Source organism: Bos javanicus, chromosome 2, assembly GCF_032452875.1.
Source record: "Bos javanicus breed banteng chromosome 2, ARS-OSU_banteng_1.0, whole genome shotgun sequence".
Taxonomy (NCBI): Eukaryota; Metazoa; Chordata; class Mammalia; order Artiodactyla; family Bovidae; genus Bos; species Bos javanicus.
The window spans coordinates 71240389-71263200 of record NC_083869.1 but is presented as its reverse complement, the minus strand read 5'-3'; the positions used below and the strand labels follow the sequence as shown (position 1 = coordinate 71263200).

Here is a 22812-nt window from a genome sequence, read left to right as displayed (position 1 = left end):
TTGCATCTTCAGCAACTGCATTTACAAGTAAGGTCACATTCTGAGGAAGGGGTAGGTATTAGGTTGTCAACTTGTCTTTTTAGGGAGAACACAGTAATACCCACAAGAACATTCACCTAAAAATCAGAAATAAATGAATTGGTATTAAAAACAAGTGCTCTTCTTCAAGCATTATTGTTCTATAGTAGGGGAAAACAGAGCAAAGGAATAATAAGTGGAGCTGAGTCAGTCAGAAAAGGTCCTCCTGATAGGGAGGATCCAGTTTTAGAAAAAGCAAGAATGTTTCAAGCTAGAGAACAACCTGTTGTCTAGTTTCTGGAATAATTCAGAAAGCTGGATGTATTGGAAGAACCAAAGGAGGACCAGTGTAATTGTTGAGCAGTGGCATAGTGGGAGATGGTATCTAGGGCCAAACCATGCAGGGACTAGCTGGCGTAATGATGAGTTCACTTCTTTCCTTTAGGGGCTCTGGGGAGCCTGTGAAGAATTTTAAGCAGGGGAGACATATTCAGATTTACATATTATGGAGATCACTCCTGCTGCTATATGTCACATGGATTGAGAGAACTGGACTGGTATTGGGACCAAGACCAGTTTCTATTATTTCAGTAGAGACAGTGAGAGTGGAGGCTTAGACTAGTGTAATGGAGGTGGAGAGAAATGGGGAAATTCAAGATAAGTTTTGGGGAAAGAGCTGAGAAGATTTGCTGGGTTAGCTAAAGAGTAGGGAAGGAGGAATGCTCTGCTGATGGCTTGAGTAACTCAGTGTAATTGACTGAGATGGGGAATTTAGGACTAGGAGTTGAGGTCAGATTTAACTGCCAGGTTCAGTTTGGGATATGTTAAATGCCTGGGGTGATAACTAACTAGAGGATTTAAGTAGCCCACTGATGTCTGAGTTTTGAACTTAGGTCTGGAAATGTATTTGAGAGAATGGTCAGAGGAGCAGTAACATTTCAAGGTCTCAGAGAGGAGAGGAGCCTGGAGAAGATCTCGGAAAGGAAAAGTGCAGTAATAGACAGCTGGAGAGAGGCAGACAAGGATGAGCAGGTTCTTCAGCTCTGTTGAGTGCTTCTAAGAAGTTGAGTGTGATCAAAGGGATATGAAGAAAAGGAGAGAAATGTATTCAGTGGATCTGACCTCTGCTATTTTAACTGAGGGGTGAGTGCAAAGTCTTTCAGTTCTATTCAGTTCAGTCACTCAGTCATGTCCGACTCTTTGCGACCCCATGGACTGCAGCATGCCATGCTTCCCAGTCCATCACCAACTTCCAGAGCTTGCTCAAACTCATGTCTATCAAGTCGGTGATGCCATCCAACCACCTCATCCTCTGTTGCCCCCTTCTCTTCCTGTCTTCAGTCTCTCTGAGCATCAGGGTCTTTTCCAATGAGTCAGTTCTTCACATCAGATGGCCAAAGTATTGGAGCTTCAGCATTAGTCTTTCCAATGATATTCAGGACTGATTTCCTTTAGGATTGGTTGGTTGGATCTCCTTGCAGTCCAAGGGACTCTCAAGAGTCTTCTCCCACATCACAGTTCAAAAGCATCAATTCTTTGGCACTCAGCCTTCTTTATGGTCCAACTCTCACATCCATACATGACTACTGGAAAAACCATAGCTTTGACTAGACGGACCTTTGTTGGCAAAGTAATGTCTCTGCTTTTGAATATGCTGTCTAGGTTGGTCATACCTTTTCTTCCAAGGAGCAAGTGTCTTTTAATTTCATGGCTGTGGACATCGTCTGCAGTGATTTTGGAGCCCAAGAAAATAAAGTTTGTCACTATTTCCATTGTTTTCCCATCTATTTGCCATGAAATGCTGAGACTGATGCCATGATCTTCATTTTTTGAATGTTGAGTTTTAAGCCAGATTTTTTACTCTCCTCTTTCACTTTCATCAGAGGCTGTTTAGTTCCTGTTCACTTTCTGCCAAAAGGGTGGTGTCATCTGCATATCTGAGGTTATTACTATTTCTCCTGGCAATCTTGATTCCAGCTTGTGCTTCCTCCAGCCCAGCGTTTCTCATGATGTACTCTACATATAAGTTAAATAAGCAAGGTGACAATATACAGCCTTGACGTATTCCTTTCCCAATTTGGAACCAGTCCATTGTTCCATGTCTGGTTCTAACTGTTGCTTCTTGATCTGCATACAGATTTCTCAGGAGGGAGGTAAGGTGATCTGGTATTCCCATCTCTTGAAGAATTTTCCACAGTTTACTGTGATCCACACAATCAAAGGCTTTGGCATAGTCAATAAAGCAGAAGTAGATGTTTTTCTGGAACTCTCTTGCTTTTCCAATGATGGAATGAATGTTGACAATTTGATATCTGGTTCCTCTGCCTTTTCTAAATCTGGAAGTTCTCAGTTTGTGTACTGTTGAAGCCTAGCTTGGAGAATTTTGAGCATATCTTTGCTAGTGTGTGAGATGAGTACAATTTTGTAACAGTTTGAACATTCTTTGGCATTGCCTTTCTTTGGGATTGGAATGAAAACTGATCTTTTCCAGTCCTGTGGCCACTGCTGAGTTTTCCAAATTTGCTGGCATATTGAGTGCAGCAGTTTCACAGCATCATCTTTTAGGATTTGAAATTGCTCAACTGGAATTCCATCACCTCCACTAACTTTGTTGGTAATGATGCTGCCTAATGCCCACTTGACTTTGCATTCCAGGATGTCTGGCTCTAGGTGAGTGATCACACCATCATGGTTATCTGGGTCATTAAGATCTTTTTTTGTGTAGTTGTTCTGTATATTCTTCCTAATATCCTATATTCTTGCTTAATATCTTCTGCTTCTGTTAGGTCCCTACCATTTCTGTCCCCATCTTTGCATGAAGTGTTCCATTGGTAGCTCTTATTTGCTTGAAGAGATCTCTAGTCTTTCCCATTCTATTGTTTTCCTTTATTTGCATTGATCACTGAGCAAGGCTTTCTTATGTCTCCTTGCAATTCTTTGGAACTCTGCATTCAGATGAACATATAAATTTCCTTTTCTCTTTTGCCTTTCACTTCTTTCTAAGCTATTTGTAAGGCCTCCTCAGACAACCATTTTGCCTTTTTGCATTTCTTTTTCTTGGGGATGGTTTTGATCACCGACTCCTGTACAATATTAGGAACCTTTATTCTAAAGTCTTCTTTAGAATAGATTGAAGAGAGAATGGGAGGTGGGGAATTGGATCAGCAGAGTAAACATACCAGCCCTATGCTGGGGGCAGATACTATCTTCCAAGGCCATAGACTATATAGATATCCTGAGAAAAGATAGCTGAGAACAAAGGCCGCCAGTGCTTCTGCTCAGTAAGATATGCAGAAACTCAGACTCATGGAAAATTGTCTCTGGCTAGGAGCCACTCCCAAGTGGCACTGGTGGTAAAGAACCCGCTTGCCAGTGCAGAAGATCTAAGGAATGCGGTTTGATCCCTGGATCGGGAAGATCCCCTGAAGAAGGGGCAACCCACTCCAGTATTCTTGCCTGGAGAATCCCATGGACAGAGGAGCCTAGTAGCTACAGTCCATGGGGTCACAAAGAGTCAGACATGACTGAAGTGACTTAGCACGCATGGCAAGAGCCACTCCTCATTTCTATAGCATATTCCAGTGAATTTTCCTCTGAGTATGCCACTCTCTCAGCCAGGCTGGTTAATCTACTGACAGGCTGGGACTAAATCAGTTCTGTTCATCTCAGACAGCATTTCATTAGGACTACTGTCAGTAAGACTCCAAGCAGCAGGATTAGGGGAACCTGCTGTATCGACCTCCACCATACCACCAGGGTCCTGAGCAAATCCCAGAAACCAACCATGGGCCTTGAAAAACCAGGGCCCTTTCTCTTTAAGTTTCTGTATTGATCTTCCCTCTGGGTACAAGACATCAATCCAGGTGCAGCAGCTTGTATTAGCCTTGGCAGAGACTTTACCCTGGGCAAAAGGCAGGAGTCTAGAGTCTGCCACCCATAGCCACGCTGGCCAGTGAGTGACCCTTGCTAACCTGCAGGATGACGTGGTGTTACTTATCGCTTTAGCTTAAGCTGGGGATGGATTTCAAACCACCCTTTCTGATTGGATGGCTCACTGTGGGGGAAACTGTCCATAGGGTCTACTTAAGATAGTTAACCCTCCTAGAAGCTTTCCTGAGTTCCCTAGAGCTCTTTTGGAGAGATTGCTACCTCTAATCTAGTTGCTGGTCATCTGAGATCTTACTCATGTGTGTTCTTAGACCTGTTTTTTGGGAGAGAGGCAAGTGGTGTGCATGTGCACGCATACACACATACACATTCACGCATACAACCAGTCACAGGCCTGGAGGTGCATTTGGTATCCCTGGAAAAAAATTTCTTTACAGTTTGCAACTGGTACTCACGTGGTTCGGAACACATAGGTTATCAGGGCCTCCAGTATGACCCTTGACCTGCTCAACCCAAATGTATCACTTGGGTTCACATTATTGCATTTAGGCCTTGTTTTTGGAGGCACTGCATGAGGGCCGGCAGTCAGTCTGTCTTGTTTGTTTAGGTTGCTTGCTGAGTGTCATTGTCTGTTACATGACATGCTGAGCAGTGGCTGTGGAAATGGGGTGGAGAAGATGTCTGGAGGTGTGGACAGATGTCTTGTATGAGAAGTACAGGAGCTGGGACAGATGTTCTAAGACACTTGTTTTCTTGGTAACAGTGATCACATTGGGGTCAGAGCCATCTGTCAGGGGTGGCAAATTCAGGAGTCAATTAAATTTGAAGTGCTTATACCAATTTTGGGGAAGCTTGTCAGGGTGTTTTGCTTCACGTGAACTGCTCCGGGGCAGTTTGGAAAGATGAAAGATTGTTAGGGAATGATCCTTCCCACTCGTATCTCCTGGGGTACAAGTTGTTCTGTTCTTCAATGATGAGGTTAATTCCCTCCCTTCACCTCCACAAAAATCTGTGTGTCACATTCCAAGCCCGTGGACACTGCTGGGTTTGAGCTTAGCCAAACCATCCGTGAACTAAGTCCAGGCATTTAGGGCAACCTCGGTGAACAGAGTGTCCTGCTGAGTCAGTAGCTGTGTCAAGGAGGTGAGGAGCCCCAAACACAAAGGAGTGCCTCCGAATGGAGGCTGTCTCCCTTTGCTAGAGGCTGTAGTTTGCAAAATCATCAGCCACAGAGACTGGTACCTCAACGAGGTCGTTGGGTTGTGGGAACCAAAGTTAGACATGTAGGGCAGCTTGTTGGACCACTTTTGATGCAGTCAATTGATTTGGGCACCACTCAGGATGCTGCCTTGTAGGTTAAAAGACCATGTAGAGTGTCCATGTGAGGACTGTATCAATCAGGGTTCAACTGGAGAAGCAGCAGAACCAGTAGGGACAAAATACACAGACACACACACATACACACGGAATTGACTTACTCCATGGTGGGGACTGGATAAGCAGGTTGGAAATCCAGAGGCCAGCAGTCAGGAAGGGCCCATGAGGAGCAGACTGGACCCCACAGACACCAACCAAGGCTCGTGGTCCCAGGCAGCGGTCAGGAGGGAGGACCCAGGGGGAGGGAGAGCAAGCGCAGGCCTCACTGTAGTTTGGACTCTTTGAGCTCAGGGATGCCTATGTCCTGTGCTGTGCTTAGTTGCTCAGTTGTGTCCAACTCTTTGCAACTCCATGGACCGTAGCCCACCAGGCTTCTCAGTCCATGGGATTCTTCAGGCAAGAATACTGGAATGGGTTGCCATGCCCTCCTCCAGGGGATCTTCCCAACCCATGGATCCAACCCAGGTCTCCTGCATTGCAGGCAGATTCTTTACTGCCTGAGCCACCAGGGAAGTCCTCCTAAAGGGCTTCTAATTGATTAAGTCAGGCCCTCCCAGGAAAATCTCCCTTTTGATTAATTTAAGGCCAGCTGATTATGGACTTTAATTATGTCTACAAAATGAATATGCTACAAAATGATCACTGCCCCCTTCTTCCTCTGACATTCTGGAGAGAATATCCCTTGTGCATTCTGGGGACTGTAGCTCAGCTTGGCCACGATGAGCCACCCCAGGCATATACTGTCTCCAGTACCCAAAGAGTGTAGCAAGGTGCTAGGCTTTCTCTTTGGTGGTGGGAGGCTGAGGAGGCAGCTGTTGTTCCTTGATCACCAAAGGGCTTGGGCATTGTGAATCCACCCACATAATCCCAGGAAACTTTACTTGTTGAGTAGGGCCCTGGATTTGGCTGGCAGAGGTGTGGTAACAGCACAGGCAGGACCGTGGAGACTGAGGTGTCTGATTTGCCAGCCAACAGGACATCTTTTATATATTGAAAACTTTGAACATCAATGGGTAGGGCAATTACATGTTGTCTTGACCCACTCACTGATGATACACAGCAGGGGAGCTTCTCTCACTAGCATTTATCTATAGCTCTTCCTCATGGGGAAGAATCTCCTCTGGCACTGTGGATGGGGAAGTATTAAGGATATACAAGCATCATTTGTACAATCAGATGTAGAAACAACAGCAGTACTTTGAATTGGCCTGAAGCACCCATCTGCTACATCGTGTTAGTTTTCCTCTCCCATTGTGAATCTTGTCCAGATTCTGTTAGCTGAATCTGAGTACCTCTTCCTGCACAGGGCCAAGTAGCACAGTGACGTGGGTGCCTGTATCCACAGAGCCACAGATATTTGAGTCCCTCCTTTCCTTGGAGTTCTCCAGTATGCTTGGGTATGTCAGGTCTTCAGTCTCTCTTGGGAGCAGAGAGGCCTCAGGCCACCCCTGATGATTCTCCTAAAAGCAGAGGTCAGGGTAGAAGGCACAGGGCAGGATCAGGGTTACAAAGGGATAGAGGAGCTTTGTGCCAGTAAGCGTGTGTATGTGTGTGTGTGTGTGTGTGTGTGCGCTAAGTCGCTTCAGTCGTGTCCAACTCGCTGTGACCTCATGGACACAGGCTTCTCTGTCCTACCAGGCTTCTCTGTCCATGGGATTCTCCAGGCAAGAATACTGGAGTGGGTTGCCATGCCCTCCTCCAGGGGATCTTCCCGACCCAGGGACTGAACCTGTTTCTCTTACGTCTCCTGCACTGGCAGGCAAGTTCTTTACCACTAGCGCCACCTGGGAAGCCCCACTTATCTTTAGTTTCATATGGCTTGGTGACTAAACATGGCTCAACTTAATAAATTTTTCAGTTATCCAAAAGCTCTGCATCCTCACTGATGACATAATCTGTTTCAGCTCTGAGGACTCTACTCAATAGCTGCAGCCACTTTGCTTCCCATCTGGAGTCAGGGGCTTGTGCTTCACTGCCTCAGTAATATCCCTTCCTCCTCCCACTCAAGGGAGAGTGAGCAACAACAAAAGGTGGGCAGGTTGTTTCAGTCCTACCTTTTGCTGCTTGTCCTCTAAGGTTAATTAGCCCTAACACCCCCACACCCATCACTTGGAGAAGAACCTTTGTTACTGGATCCCAGGGAATCTTCTTGTGTACCCTAAACCCATGGGACCCTCGTCTTTTCTGTTCCAGAAAGCCATGTTTCTGCCAGCATCCCATCCTTGTCACCTAACTGTGAAGAGTCTTGAGATTTTACCCAACTTGGAAGCTAGCAAGTCAGCCTGTCAGTTTCCTGGATGCTGGCAGAAGACATGGGACTCCTGGTTCTGAGACAAGGGACTGTATATCAGCACAGTCAACAGCATGAGCTCCCTGTCTGTGTCATTTCCTTTTGTCCCATGAGTCCACAGCTGTAGAACCCTGAATTTAGGTAATCCAAATATTGCAATATTTTTTAGTCCCATGAGTCCACAGCTGTAGAACCCTGAATTTAGGTAATCCAAATATTGCAATATTTTTAAAGAACTATTGCGAGCCTACCCAACCTTAGTCCAGAGGGAATCATTGTTTTTGTTATACTAGATAGGAAACACGGAGAGGGCAATGGCACCCCACTCCAGTACATTTGCCTGGAAAATCCCATGGACGGAGGAGCCTGGTAGGCTGCAGTCCATGGGATCGCTGAAGTCAGACACGACTGAGTGACTTCACTTTCCCTTTTCACTTTCATGCATTGGAGAAGGAAATGGCAACCCACTCCAGTGTTCTTGCCTGGAGAATCCCAGGGATGGCGGAGCCTGGTTGGCTGCTGTCTCTGGGGTCGCACAGAGTTGGACACGACTGAAATGATGCAGCAGCAGCAGCAGCGGCAGACAGGAAACACAACCGCCCTCTATTCTGGAGGGGGAGAATATCTATCTTCCTGGACTGTTTGCTCTGTACACATCCTTGAAAAGAGTATTTGAGAGCTAGAGCAGCCAGTGCCTCTGCTCACAAGGTGTGCAGAAGTGTGAGAGCACCATGAAGTATCTCCAACACACTGTGTAAGGATTGACATTCTCACTGATGATTGTGTATCAAGAAAAATCGAATTGGTATTCCATGTACCTTGTTACAAACAGGAAGGATGGCGTGAAATATTTTTACCAAATGGTTAACTCTTAAACCCTTTGGAAAACTCAACTGTCCAGAATAGATAGTTCTCTGAGAGTTTTGTTTTCGTCCTTGAGCAGAGAAACCAGATTATGATTTTGTGTATTTGCCCCAAATCAAAGGTCATAAAGGCAGGTCTGTGGAATTGTAGGTGTTGATTTGTCAGTGAGTGATACACTCAGGGTAAACAGCAAGAGTTTACTTATTAGAATTGACCATGACTCTTTCTCTGAAAAGGCTAGCTGCTAATGTCATCTTACAGTGAAGCAGTTACCGTATGAGAATTATTTGCATAATCATCTGATTTAGCTAATATTTGTTGTTTAGTCTCTAAACTAAACTATGTCTGACTTTATCGACCCCATGGACTGTAGCCTGCCAGGCTCTTCTGTTCATGGGATTTCCCAGGCAAAAATAGTGGAATGGGTTACCATTTCTTTCTCCAGGGGATCTTTGCCTCCCAAGGATTGAACCCATGTCTCCTGTATTGGCAGGCAGATTCTTTACCACTGAGCCATAAGGGAAGCCTTAATTTAGCTAATTATTTGTCTTACACCTTTTGTGTTATTTTAAACATCTGGAGATTTTATTTTTCTGACCTATCTAAAAAATGGCTGAGGTCAAAGACTTTAAAGTCTTTCATAAGTTAATACATTGAAAATCTCTTTTTCAAAAGTTTTCTGTCACTGAAAGATGAATGAACTGATTTTTCTAATATAGTAGTGTTTTGATTTGAATTATACAACTAAACATTTGGAAGAAAAAGGCTAGGAGGTTTTCACATGTTTATTTGATTCTCTCATGGACCTATTCTAAAAAGTTTTCGCTTATGATCTTAAAAATTATACTTTTGAAAATATTTAAAGCAAATTTCTGTTAACTTTTTTCTTTTTATTATAATGACTAGTTTTTGGTATTTCATTTTTACCAAGGTCTATTTTTAGAATAAAATTTTGTTCTTTATTTATGAGTTTAAAAATAATTACACTTTTAAAGTAGGCTGGAATAGATTAGAATGGAATTAACATTTTAGGCATAGTCTAAAATAATTGCCTTGATTATAATTTGTCATTCTTATCAACTTCAGTTAAATTGGAATTTTATATAAACTTACTAATTTGCCAAGGTTATGTTCTCTTTAAAAGGTGAACATTTCTCATTCACCTATTTAGCAGTGTGCTAGGTGTTCAGTATTTTTAAGAATAGTATAAAGAATGTAGGTCAGTTGTAGTGAGGTGAATGAACCCAGAGCCTGTTAAACACAGTGAGGTTAAGTCAGAAAGTAAAAAGCAAATATCATATATTAAAGCATATACTCATGAACCTACTTACAGGGAAGGAATGGAGATGCAGATGTAGAGAACGGACATAGGGGCATAGCAGAGGAAGGAGAGTATAGGATGAATGGAGAAAATAGCATTTACATGTATACACTTTGTTGTTGTTCAGTCGCTAAGTTGTGTCTGACTCATTGTGACCCCATGGACTGCAGCACGCCAGTCTCCTCTGTCCTTGGCTGTCTCCCAGAGTTTGCTCCGATTCATGGCGATTGAGTCAGTGATGCTGTCTAACCATCTCTTCCTCTGCTGCCCCCTTTTCCTTTTGCCTTTAGTCTTTCCCAGCATCAGGGTCTTTTTCAATGAGTCAGCTCTTCCCATCAGGTGGCCAAAGTATTGGAGTTTCAGCTTCAGCATCAGTCCTTCCAATAAATATTCAGGACTGATTTCCTTTAGGATTGACTGGTTTGATCTCTTAGAAGTCCAGGGGACTCTCAGGAGTCTTTTCCAGCACCACAATTTGAAAGCATCAATTCTTACACGTATCATATGTACACTATCATGTGTAAAATAGATAACTAGTGGGAAGCCATTATATAACACAGGGAGTCCAGCCGGGAGCTCTGTGACCTCCTGGAGGGGTGTGATGGAACCGGGGAGGGGAACACTGGAGGGAGGGTGTGTGTATATAATTATGACTGATTCAAGTTGTTTAGAAGAAACCAACACAACATTGTAAAGCAGTTATTCTCCAATTAAAAAAAAGAAAGGCAAAAACATTAAAGGAAAAAAGAATGTAGGTTTTCTCCCCTCTCTTTGGCCTCAAACAACTTTTTCTAGGGGTAAAATCACATATTTGGGTGATATTTAGTAGTACATGTGTTTATTTTCTTCAGAATCATTGTCAAACTCGCTTGCATATTGAGTAATTTTCATCTTAGCAGTACTCTTCTTTTTCCTACTTTTATGCCAGTTTAGTTTCCTCATATAAAAGAACAATAAACTGTATTTCTTCTTTTTATTGATTTGTTTCAAAAGGAAGGCAAATTAACTCTTTACTGTGTTTTATTAGTTCCTAAATCTAGAGGAAAATTAAGCATTTAGTGTAATACATGTTTTTTGTATGTGCTTAGAACATTAGTTTTTTGAAAGCTGTACCTTTTTCATATGGGTAAGACAAGTTTTAAAGCAAACTTGGTATTATGACAATTTTGTTTTTACAATACTTAAATTTAGGGGGTAGATATAACTACAAAATATTTTAGTTTTTCAAAGTGATTCACCTTAGGAATCTGTTAAATTTCAAGTTATGTACACCCTTTATCCTTCCTGGTGATTATAAAATCTGAATGCTAACTGCCTGAATGGTGAGTGCTTTTCTACACTTAAAACTTCTGATTCTTTACATGTATGTGTATGGCTGAGTCCCTTCACCTGAAATTATCACAACATTGTTAATCGGCTATACGCCAGTACAGAATAAAAAGTTTTTTAAAAAAAGCTTTTAACTCTCAAGGACATTTGGATTCTCTTCCATTCTCTGACAAAAAGTGAAGAGTGTGCTTTCTTCGTATACTGCAAAGCACGTGAAAGTGAAAGTTGCTCAGTCGTGTCCAGCTCTTTGCGACACCGTGGACTGTATAGTCCATGGAATTCTCCAGGCCAGAATACTGGAGTGGGTAGCCTTTCCCTTCTCCAGGGGATCTTCCCAACCCAGGGATCGAACCCAGGTCTCCCACATTGCAGGTGGATTCTTTACCAGCTGAGCCACGAGGAAAGGCCAAGAATACTGGAGTGAGTAGCCTATCCTTTCTCCAGTGGATCTTCTCCACCCAGGAATCGAACCGGGGTCTCCTGCATTGCAGGTGGATTCTTTACCAATTGAGTTATCAGGGAAACCCGGAAAACACATATACTTTTTTTTTTTAATTGTAATGCAGTCAATCCTTGTTATTCACAGACTGTGTATTTGTGATTTGCCTATTCACTAAAATTTACTTGCAACCCCCAAAGCAATACCCAGGTACTTTCTTGGTCATTCTCCAGTCTGCAGGGCTGTGACACATTTGAATCAACAAAATTCACATTGCCACCTGAGGTGAAATGAGGCAACTTGCTGGCTTCTTGTTTCAGTTCATATTGTAAACAGGTGTCCACATTGTGCTTCATTTAATGCTATGCTTTTCACATTTTCATGGTTGTTTGTTGGTGATGTCACTTTAAAATGGCCCCCAAATATCTTGCTGTCTGTGTGTGCCTTAGAAAACATGTGTGTTTTGCAAACTTTGTTCAGGCATCTTCTAATACTCCTGGCTGTGAGTTTAAAATTTATGAATCAGCAGTGTACAGTATATATCAAATAAGGTGTCTTTAAACAGAAATGCACATAAAACAAGGTTATGTATTTACCAGTTAATGAACATTGTGACTAGAGGAAACAGGTGTCCCAGAACCTGACTCTATATTTCCCCTGGAGCACTGGTCTAGTATTCATGAGTTCAGTGTTTGAGACCACTTTACAGACAGCATCCACTGCAAGTAACTAGAATCAGCTGTAGTTATTTTATTTTATTTTGTTGAACTGATAGAGATCATCAGTCAAGTATTTTAGGCATATGTGTGTTTGGTGTTTATGTTAATGCTGGGCTGTGCACTTTCATCTCAGCTCAGTGCCCTAGCTAGTTTACAACTCATCAGCTCAGAGCTTTGCCTCAGGGAGAGGCATCAGCTCTGGCATGAGAGCCATTGGATGGTTAGGGAACCTGGCTGGCAGCTTGGCTTGGCTTTCCCTGACCACTCCATCCTGACTTTCCACCTTCCCTTTTCGCGCTGCTGCAGTCTGGGCCATGAAACGCAGCTCCGACCTGACCTGTGACACTGGTCCAGGAGGGGAGGATATTGGACTGCATCGGTTCTTGGCTCTGATGGTGCAGGGACGTGGGATGTGGGAGCTCCTCGTGAGGGCCTTCCTCTGTGGGTTTTGTGCTTGCTTTGTTTGTTTCTTTGTTTTTTAAGAGTTTTGCTTGGCTATGGTCATGGGTTTTTCTTCATTATCCCAAACCAGCTAGGTAAGGTACCAGCCAGAACAGGTTTCTAAGGCAGGGAAGTTTAAAGACCTTCCTAAGCCCTGAAGTGAAGTGAAGTGAAGTCGCTCAGTCATGTCCGACTCTTTGCGACCCCATGGACAGTAGCCTACTAGGCTCCGCCGTCCGTGGGATTTTCCAGGCAAGAATACTGGAGTGGGCTGCCATTTCCTTCTCCAGGGGATTTTCCCAACCCAGGGATCGAACCTGGTCTCCTGCATTGCAGACAGACGCTTTAGCGTCTGAGCCACCAGGGAAGCCTTCCTAAGCCCTAGGCACTGTTACTTTTCAAATCCCCTCCCTACATTGTAGAAAATGGTCTTGTATCCTGTATTAAATCTAAGATTTATAAGTAGAGTTGAATTGCTGTTGAAACGTTACTTGTGTTGTAGTTACTTAAATGTTAAATTTGATTTTTTTAAAATTTCATGTTCTAGAGCAGAAAGTTTTTTCTTCAGATCTCAAGCATTTTCATAGACCCTGGAAAAAACTCATAGGTACCTGAGTGCTTCTCTAGTGGCTCTGCGGTAGAGAATCCTCCTGTAGTGCAGGAGATGTGGGTTTGATCCCTGGGTCAGGAAGATCCCCTGGAGGAGGAAATGGCAACCCGCTCCAGGAGTCTTGCCTGGAGAATCCCATGGACAGAGGAGCTTGGTAGGCTACAGTCCATGGGGCTGCAAAGAGTCAGACACAACTGAGCGACTAAACAACAATAACCATGTCTGTAGTGCTGGATTGTGTCAGGAATTCAGGTGTTCCTCAGCATTGCAGTTATCCAGACACTGATGGGGGCTCGGACGTGCCTCATGACACATATGTTGCTTTGGTGCAAAAACAAGCCATAACAGATGACTGCAGTATGACGTGGTCAGGTGCTGTGGGTGGACAGAGGGCCTTTAGCTGAGTTGGGGCAGAGGAGAAAGTATTGTGATGCTGTCCTGGAGCATGGTGCCAGGCTGGGTTTTGGAGGCTTGCCTTTGTAGTAAGGCGAAGAGTGGAGAGACAAAGGGAGTTTAGAGAAAAGCTGGGGGTGGAAAGGTATGGCAGGGGCTTGGGAACGGCGTGATGTGTGTGGAAAATTATGGGCTGACATTACTGCTGGTGTAATATGTACAAAGTGGGTTGTGGTGGTGACAAATACCATCAGAGGAGCAGGGAGGGGCTGAGTATGGAAGGCCTTTTGTGCTTCTTAGACAAGTGTAAACTCATCTTGGGCGTGTGACCTGTTTCTAGTGCTTCTTGACTGCTGAGTAATACTTTCTGGATTTATCAATAGTTGGTATCCTTCAATACATATCAGTAATATAACTAAGTTTCTGACCCTCTCTGTCCTTTCCAGTATTTGCTAAGTTCTGTTTTGTTTGCCTTTGCTCAGTAAGCTCTTTTTTCTTAAAGGAAATAGAAATACCTTAGTTTAAAAATAACTTTTTGTTGATGTGTACCACATACCTCAGAAAAGTGAAAATGTAAGTATACAGAGAAATTAGCCTAATTTCAAAACACATACTCATTCTTAAAACATCAAGAAATATTAAAAATTTATAAAACAAGTCACAGTCTCTGGGATTTCTACCATTCATAGCTACTGTGAACATTTTGGTCAATGCTGCTCTGAACCTGTCTCTGATCTTATGCAGACACCATACACCCATGGTTTTCTAACTTATTTTTTCATTCACTAGTATTTCATCAGATCAGATCAGATCAGATCAGTCACTCAGTCGTATCTGACTCTTTGTGACCCCATGAATTATAGCACGCCAGGCCTCCCTGTCCATCACCAATTCCCGGAGTTCACTCAGACTCATGTCCATCGAGTCAGTGATGCCATCCAGCCATCTCATCCTCTGGCGTCCCCTTCTCCTCTTGCCCCCAATCCCTCCCAGCATCAGAGTCTTTTCCAATGAGTCAACTCTTCACATGAGGTGGCCAAAGTACTGGAGTTTCAGCTTTAGCATCAGTCCTTCCAAAGAAATCCTAGGGCTGATCTCCTTCAGAATGGACTGGTTGGATCTCCTTGCAGTCCAAGGGACTCTCAAGAGTCTTCTCCAACACCACAGTTCAAAAGCATCAATTCTTTGGCGCTCAGCCTTCTTCACAGTCCAACTCTCACATCCATACATGACCACAGGAAAAACCATAGCCTTGACTAGATGGACCTTTGTTGGCAAAGTAATGTCTCTGCTTTTGAATATGTTATCTAGGTTGATCATAACTGTCCTTCCAAGGAGTAAGCGTTTTTTAATTTCATGGCTGCAGTCACCATCTGCAGTGATTTTGGAGCCCAGAAAAATAAAGTCTGCCACTGTTTCCACTGTTTCCCCATCTATTTGCCATGAAGTGGTGGGACCGGATGCCATGATCTTCGTTTTCTGAATGTTGAGCTTTAAGCCAACCTTTTCACTCTCCACTTTCACCTTCATCAAGAGGCTTTTGAGTTCCTCTTCACTTTCTGCCATAAGGGTGGTGTCATCTGCATATCTGAGGTTATTGATATTTCTCCCGGCAATCTTGATTCCAGCTTGTGTTTCTTCCAGTCCAGCGTTTCTCATGATGTACTCTGCATATAAGTTAAATAAACAGGGTGACAATATACAGCCTTGATGTACTCCTTTTCCTATTTGGAACCAATCTGTTGTTCCATGTCCAGTTCTAACTGTTGCTTCCTGACCTGCATACAGATTTCTCAAGAGGCAGATCAGGTGGTCTGGTATTCCCATCTGTTTCAGAATTTTCCACAGTTTATTGTGATCCACACAGTCAAAGGCTTTGGCATAGTCAATAAAGCAGAAATAGATGTTTCTCTGGAACTCTCTTGCTTTTTCCATGATTCAGCAGATGTTGGCAATTTGATCTCTGGTTCCTCTGCCTTTTCTGAAACCAGCTTGCACATCACGAAGTTCACGGTTCACATATTGCTGAAGCCTGGCTTGGAGAATTTTGAGTATTACTTTACTAACGTGTGAGATGAGTGCAATTGTGCGGTAGTTTGAGCATTCTTTGGCATTGCCTTTCTTTGGTATTGGAATAGCCATCTTTTAAAGTTAATATCTGTGGATTCATTTCACCCTTTAATGGCTGCAAGGGATTTCATTTTATGGCATGACATAATTTACTTCATTGATGAACTCAATTGATTCAATTGATGAATTCAGTTACTTCATTGAATTCTAATTTTTATAAACTATTAGAAGCACATCAGTGGAAAAAATCTTCCTTGAATGTACATTTTTGTACATTTATCTTTTCTTAAAATGATTTTATTATTAAAAAACTTCAAGCATCTAAAAACTGTGTAGTATGATAAGGTCCCATGTACATTCAGCTTCAGCAGTTACCAGTGTTCTACTTTTTTTTTCAATCTACACATCCATAATTGTTTTTCCTCTGTCAAGAATATTTGAAAGCAAGTACCAGTCATAGTATCATTTTACCTATATACCTCAGTCTTTTAAGTTAGACTCACGAGCATAATAATATTAAATAAACAGAATTGATATTGATTCCTAATATCTTCTAGTATTACGCAGATTAAGATCCATGCATGATCTAAACATTAGCTGATATATCTCTTTTAAGTCTCCTAGTTTATAACCTTCCTCCCCTTCTATGTATTGCATGCTAATTATTTGTTGAAGAAAACAAGTCATTTATTCAGTAGAGTTTCCACAGTCTACTGATGACCTCCTTATGGTGTCATTTAACTTGTTCTTGCAGACACTGTCATAACCCCTAAACTGGGAGTTAGATCCAGAGGCTTAATTCATTTGTTAAGTTGGATTCATTTGTTAAGTTGGATTACTAAGTTTAGCCCCTGAAGTATCCATTCTAAAGTTTCCCATCAATCTTTTACCTAATGGTTTTGTCACCCCTTTATGATCACTGCCTACTTTCTTTTTTTTTTTTTTTCTGAAAACATCAAACATTTATTATCTCACTCCTGTGGGTCAGGAATTCAGGCTTGCCCTAGCTGGATGCCTCTGGTTCGAGGCCTTTCACAGAGTTGCAGTCAAGCTGGTGGTTGGAGAAGGCGGTTTAATATGAAGCCCTGATTGGAAGGGCTCCCCTTACAAGCTCCTGTATGTGGTTGCTGGGGGAGGCTTCAGCTCTTCAAGCAGGTTGATGATGGACTGAGGGCCTGGCTCCTTGGGGACTGCTGTTCCCACCTGGTACCTCACCCTCACCCCCTGCATGAGTTACCCTAGAGACAGTGAGAGAACGACACCAAGACAGTGCCATAATCTTTTTATAATGTAATCTCACAAGTCACATCCCACCATTCTGCCCTATTCTAAATACCTGCCTGCCAGTCTTTAGCTGGATGTTATGTAGCTACTAAGTAAAAAGTAAAAGTAAAAAGTCACTCAGTCATGTCCAACTCTTTGCAACCCCGAGGCCTATAGCCTATCAGGCTCCTCCGTCCATGGGATTCTCCAGGTAAGGATACTGGAGTGGGTTGCTATTTCCTTCTCCAGGGGAGAAGTTACTGCTGCTGCTAAGTCACTCCAGTGTGTCTGACTCTGTGCGACCCCATAGACGGCAGCCCACCAGGCTCCCCCGTCCCTGGGATTCTCCAGGCAAGAACACTGGAGTGGGTTGCCAATTCCTTCTCCAATGCATGAAAGTGAAAAGTGAAAGTGAAGTCACTCAGTCGTGTCTGACTCTTAGTGACCCCATGGACTGCAGCCTACCAGGCTCCTCCATCCATGGGATTTTCCAGGCAAGAGTACTGGAGTGGGGTGCCATTGCCTTCTCCAATGCCTGCTTTCATTACTTCATTAGGGTTTCCAAAATGATGGCCTTTAGCAACTTTTTATTTTAAGCTAATTGCAGAGTCACATGCAGTTATAAGAAATAATACCAGTGATCCTTTCTGCCCCTCATCCAGCTTTCCCCAAGGGTGACATCCTGTGTCATGGTGGTCTTATATTAATCACATCTAGGGAATCGATGTTGATACAATCCATGGACCATATTCACATGTCACTAGTTTTACATCTTCTTCTGTAGGCTTGTGTGCATGTGCACGTGTATTTGGTTTTAGGCAATTTTATCACATATGTAGATAAGTGTGGATAACATCATGGTCAAGAATTAGAAACTTGCCATCACAAGGATCTCTTTTGTTACCCTTTTATAGCCAGAGCCACCTCCTTCCCTCCTTGCTAACCCCAGGGACACTAATTATTCTCCGTTTCTATACTTTTGTCATTACAAGAATGACATACAGGACTCCCCTGGTTGTCTAATGGTTAAGAATCCATCTTCTGATGCAGAGGGCATGGATTTGATCCTTGGTCTGGGAAGATTTCACATGCCATAGGTCAACTAAGCCCAGGTGCCCTACCGCCCATGCTCTGCAACAAGAGACACCACTGCAGTGAGTAGCTGTGCACTGCTACTAGAGAGTAGCCCCTGCTTGCCACAGCTAGGGAAGGCCCATGTGCAGCAGTGAAGATCCAGAACAGCCGAAAATAAACAAACAAGTAAAAGTCTACTGTTAAAAAAGAATGATGTATAATGGAACTACGCAGTATGTAACCTTCTGAGACTGATTTTTCTTTTCAATTTAATTCCCTTAAGATCTATCAAAATTGTTATGTGTATCAGTAGTTTTTTCTTTTTTATTCCCCAGTGTTTCATGATATGAATATACCACACTTGGTTTAACCACTCACATGTTGAAGGATGTTTGGGTTGTTTCCAGTTTGGGGGTATTAAACATGGATATACTATGAGCATTTATATATAGGTTTTTTGTGTGAACATAAGTTTTCATTTCTCTGCCATAAATGCTCAAGAGTGCATTTGCTAGGTCTATGATAAGCATGTGTTTTGTAAGAAATTATCGTATTTTTTTCTAGAGTGGCTGTACCATTTTGCATTTCCATCAGTAGTGAGTGAAAGATTAGTTTCTCTATACCCTCACCAGTATTTGGTGTTATCATTGTTTTTATTTTAGCCATTTTGATATTTATGTAAATCATAATTTTTAAATTCTGTCATTCCTTCAGGGCTTTTTAGCTGTCATTCTTCTTTAAAGAAAAAACTTTTCATCAGCTATTTGGTAATCTTAAAATACAAACTGTATAAGAATCTGATTATTTTTCTCATTTTCAATGCCCCGTTCCCTACCTTGGTAAGCCAGTTTTCAGGAAAACAAATAAGTGCTCCTTTAGCTTCCCAAGTGACTAATCGACTTAAAAAAAATCATTATAATCTCATGGATTTTTAAATATTTGATGTGATTGTCTTCTCCGGGTAAATTAGTAGAATGAAAATTGTCATGTCAAAAGGTAGGCAAATTAAAAATTTTGATATTGGTTATCCCACTCCTCTCCAGAAAGTCTATCATTTAATGTTCTTGACAAGAGTATGTAAAATATTTATTTTTCTATATCCTTGCCAACACTGGTGTGGCCAGTTTTTAATTTAAATATATTTACCAATCTTTGGCTAATCAGTATCTTACTATTTCTATTTTTCAGTTCTATAGTTACCAGTAATATTGACTTAAAGATTTAGCCTATTGCTCATTGATTACCTTTATCCATGTTTCTATAAAGACATTTGTCTTTTCTTATAATTTTTTTTTTTTTGCTATATCTGTCAACCTTTTCCTTGGTGGTTGCTGATTTTTATTTGCTTAGAAAGGTCTTTTCTACCTTAAGATTATAAAAGTTTATACCTATTTTTTGATGCCTTCCTGTGATTTTACAGTTTAGTTTAAATATTTGTTCTATATATAGTTTATTTTGTATAAGACATGAAGTAAGGATCCAGAATTACCTTTTTCTAAATGTCTGACCAGTTTTCCTAATGCCATTGATTAAGGTGTCTTTTCCCCACAAATGTGAAATGCCATTTTTATACTAAATTCTTGAATCTTGAGTCTTTTCGGAGTTTTCTATTCTCTTCTACTGATTTGTCAGTCTTCAGTGTCACCTACGGAGAAGGTAATGGCACCCCACTCCAGTACTCTTGCCTGGAAAATCCCATGGATGGAGGAGCCTGGTGGGCTGCAGTCCATGGGGTCGCTAAGAGTCGGACACGACTGAGCGAATTCACTTTCACTTTTCACTTTCATGCATTGGAGAAGGAAATGGCAACCCACTCCAGTGTTCTTGCCTGGAGAATCCCAGGGTCAGGGGAGCCTGGTGGGCTGCTGTCTCTGGGGTCGCACAGAGTCGGACGCGACTGAAGCGACTTAGCAGCAGCAGCAGCAGCAGTGTCACCTAATTTATGGTACTGCTGGTCTCTCTGTCTCTCTCTCTCTTTTCCTTTTTTTTTTCTTTTATGACTTTGCTAAGTTCACAAGCATTTTCTTCTAGATTAGAAATACTTGTTTTAAGTCCAGACCACCCTGTTACATTTTGATGGGGATTTTATTTAATTTATAGATTAATTTAGGGAGAATTATTTCTTTACAACTCTGAGCTTTCATAGTTAAGAACATGGTCTATCATTTCATTTATTCACACCTTTTTTCTTGTTTTTGAATATGTTTTGTTAATTTACCTCTAAATTTTTGCTTTTGCTTTCTCTGTCCCTTCATTTGAAGGATACCTTTTAAACTTGATCAGATTCATTTTTTAAAAGTAGGTCAAACCTTCTGGGAAAACATCACACTTGTAATTTGTAATACTTGCATTCCAAGCTGTCTCTTCAGTATGTCTGGCTCCCTAAACTAACAACATAGATTTCCCACAGTCCTTGAGACAAATTAAATAATGGCCTCATTCTAATAGTAGCTACTATGGCTTAGTTACTGAGTATAAATTACTACAAATTTCTGATGAAGATGACAATACATTGTTAATCAAATTAGACAGTAATGCACGTTTGGAGTTTTAAATTGAAAACTTCAGCTATTTAAGTACAGCATATGGGGCAGCTTTTTTTAAAGTGGAAAAAAAAGCCTACAGTTATAAAAGTTTCATAAGGCATACATGTGCTAGCTTGCTTGGCCTCTTTCGTTAGTCCATTTACATAATTTATTTCATTGCACCTGGGAATCTTGTATCTTTGTTTGCTGCCTACATGAGCTGTCTTTATGCCCAAACCTGTTTAATCCCAAGTAGACCCTTGATAAAAGCAGCTACTATTTATTGAGATCCAACTATATGTTAGGGCTGAGAAGTAGAGTCAATAATTAAGTTTGATTTGTCCGGCTCTGAACTCTTTAGGAATTTGGACTTCATTGTAGGGCTTCTGTCTGTGTGTGTGTATGTGTGTACTGAATTATAGGGCTTCCGTGTGTGTGTGTGTGTGTGTGTGTGTGTGTGTGTAGTGTGTTTTGGAGAGCTTCTTTGTTGTTTTGGGGGCTAAGTGAGAGAAGGAAGAAATTGGTCATAATTTTCACAAACCTGTTAACCCTGCCTCTAAAATATGGAGTCGTTTTTTTCTTTCTTTTTTAAATGTATTTATTTGGTTGCTTCAGGTCCTAGTTGTAGCATGCAGGATCTTCGTTGTGGTGGGGGCTCTCCAGTTGTGGCTTGCAGGCTCCAGAGTGAGTGGGCTCAGTAACTGCAGCATTTAGTTGCTCCTCGGCATGTGGAATCATAGTTCCCCCACCAGGGATCACACCTGCGTCCCCTGCATTGCAAGGGATTCTTGCAATGGATTCTTAATCACTAGACCACAGGGGAAGTTCCTAGAGTCTTATGCTATCCCTTTCTTGAGAGAGATTCTTTATTAGGTATCTCAGTAAATTTTAAATTGTAATTTTGTAGATGTCTTGCCAAACTGCCATTATTTGGTAAATTTTAGGGTCAGAATTTTGGGGAAGCCCTGTAAAACCAGATTTAATAACAAATAGCGTAGCAGCTAATAATGGAATTTCCAAAAGATTTAATTTAAGCTCTCAAGCCACAAAATATTATACAATGAATCCTTTATTTTAAAGGAAAAATACTATTTTTAATTCAAGACCATTCAATTAAAACCATTTGTTTAATTATAAACAGTGCACTATAATCAAAGATTATTTTATGCATTAAAACAGCTTGAACCTTTGCTTTTCACACGTAATGTGCTGTATATTCTCTCAAACTTAGTGAGATATTTGTATAAGCATTTTGTGATTCAGAGAAACTTTCCAGATCAAATTAGTGTGGCTTCTTTGTGTATATTATGAAATATTCCAGACATACTAAAAGGCTTAAAGAATAGTAGCTATACTGTCCCTATACTTAACATCCTGCTTAAGATATAAAATGCAACCAGTATGACGGAAACACCTGTTTTACTTCTCCCTAATTGCATATCCTTTCTTTGCTCCAAGAATCATCTCTTTTTCAACATAATGAAACCTATGTTTTTTAATTTTGTGTAAATGATGTGTTATTCTGATGCTTTTGTGACTTGCTTTTTTTGCATTCACCATACTATTTCTGAGATTTCATCTGTGTTGATGTGCATAGTTCAAGTTCATTCATTTTCACTGCTTGAAGTATTTTGTTGAATGAAAGTTCCATAATTATCTATTCTCCTGCTGATGGACATTTAGTTGGTTCCAGTTTTTGTAATTAACAATGTTAGTACTGATGTTTTTTTACAGTTCTCCTTGTGCACACATGTGAGAGATTCCCAAGAGTACCTACATATGAATGACGTTGCTGGATTGAAAGGTATATGAATCTTCAGCTTTACTAAATATTGCCCAGTTGTCTCCAGAAGTAGAATCCACTTGGATGCCCACCTTAACTGATTAAACTCTCATTGTTCTGCACTCTTGCCAACAGTAGGTATTGTCAGGCTTTTTCGTTTGTCAGTTTGATGAGTAATATATAGCTCATTGTTATTTTGAATTTCTCTGATTACTGGTGAGGTTGGACATCTTCTTTTATCTTATTAGCATTACAGGTATTTTGTTTTTAATACTTGTGTATTATGGCTGAAAGTTATATGCAAAGTTGAAAGCATGAAGTAGTTGCTACTAATTAGAAATGTACCATAATTTTATTTTTAAAACATTGTCAACTTTGCAGATTTTTTGGAGGAAATTATTTGGGGTG

The 22812-nt window shown here is 41.5% G+C and overlaps 1 protein-coding gene across 5 annotated transcripts in view; it reads left to right on the top strand.

The window, feature by feature from the left end:
- C2H2orf76 (chromosome 2 C2orf76 homolog) overlaps positions 1-22812 on the top strand; it is a 106561-nt gene that overhangs the window by 40640 nt on the left and 43109 nt on the right. For 2 of the 5 annotated variants that reach the window (XM_061439746.1, XM_061439754.1), the window contains exon 2: positions 22356-22425. The exons of 1 other annotated variant lie outside the window; for it this stretch is intronic. In XM_061439746.1, the coding sequence (XP_061295730.1) occupies positions 22356-22425 (70 nt within the window). Of the gene's footprint in view, positions 1-22349; positions 22426-22462; positions 22539-22812 lie in introns of those variants that run through there. 2 more of the 5 variants (XM_061439760.1, XM_061439766.1) reach the window with 2 other exon arrangements.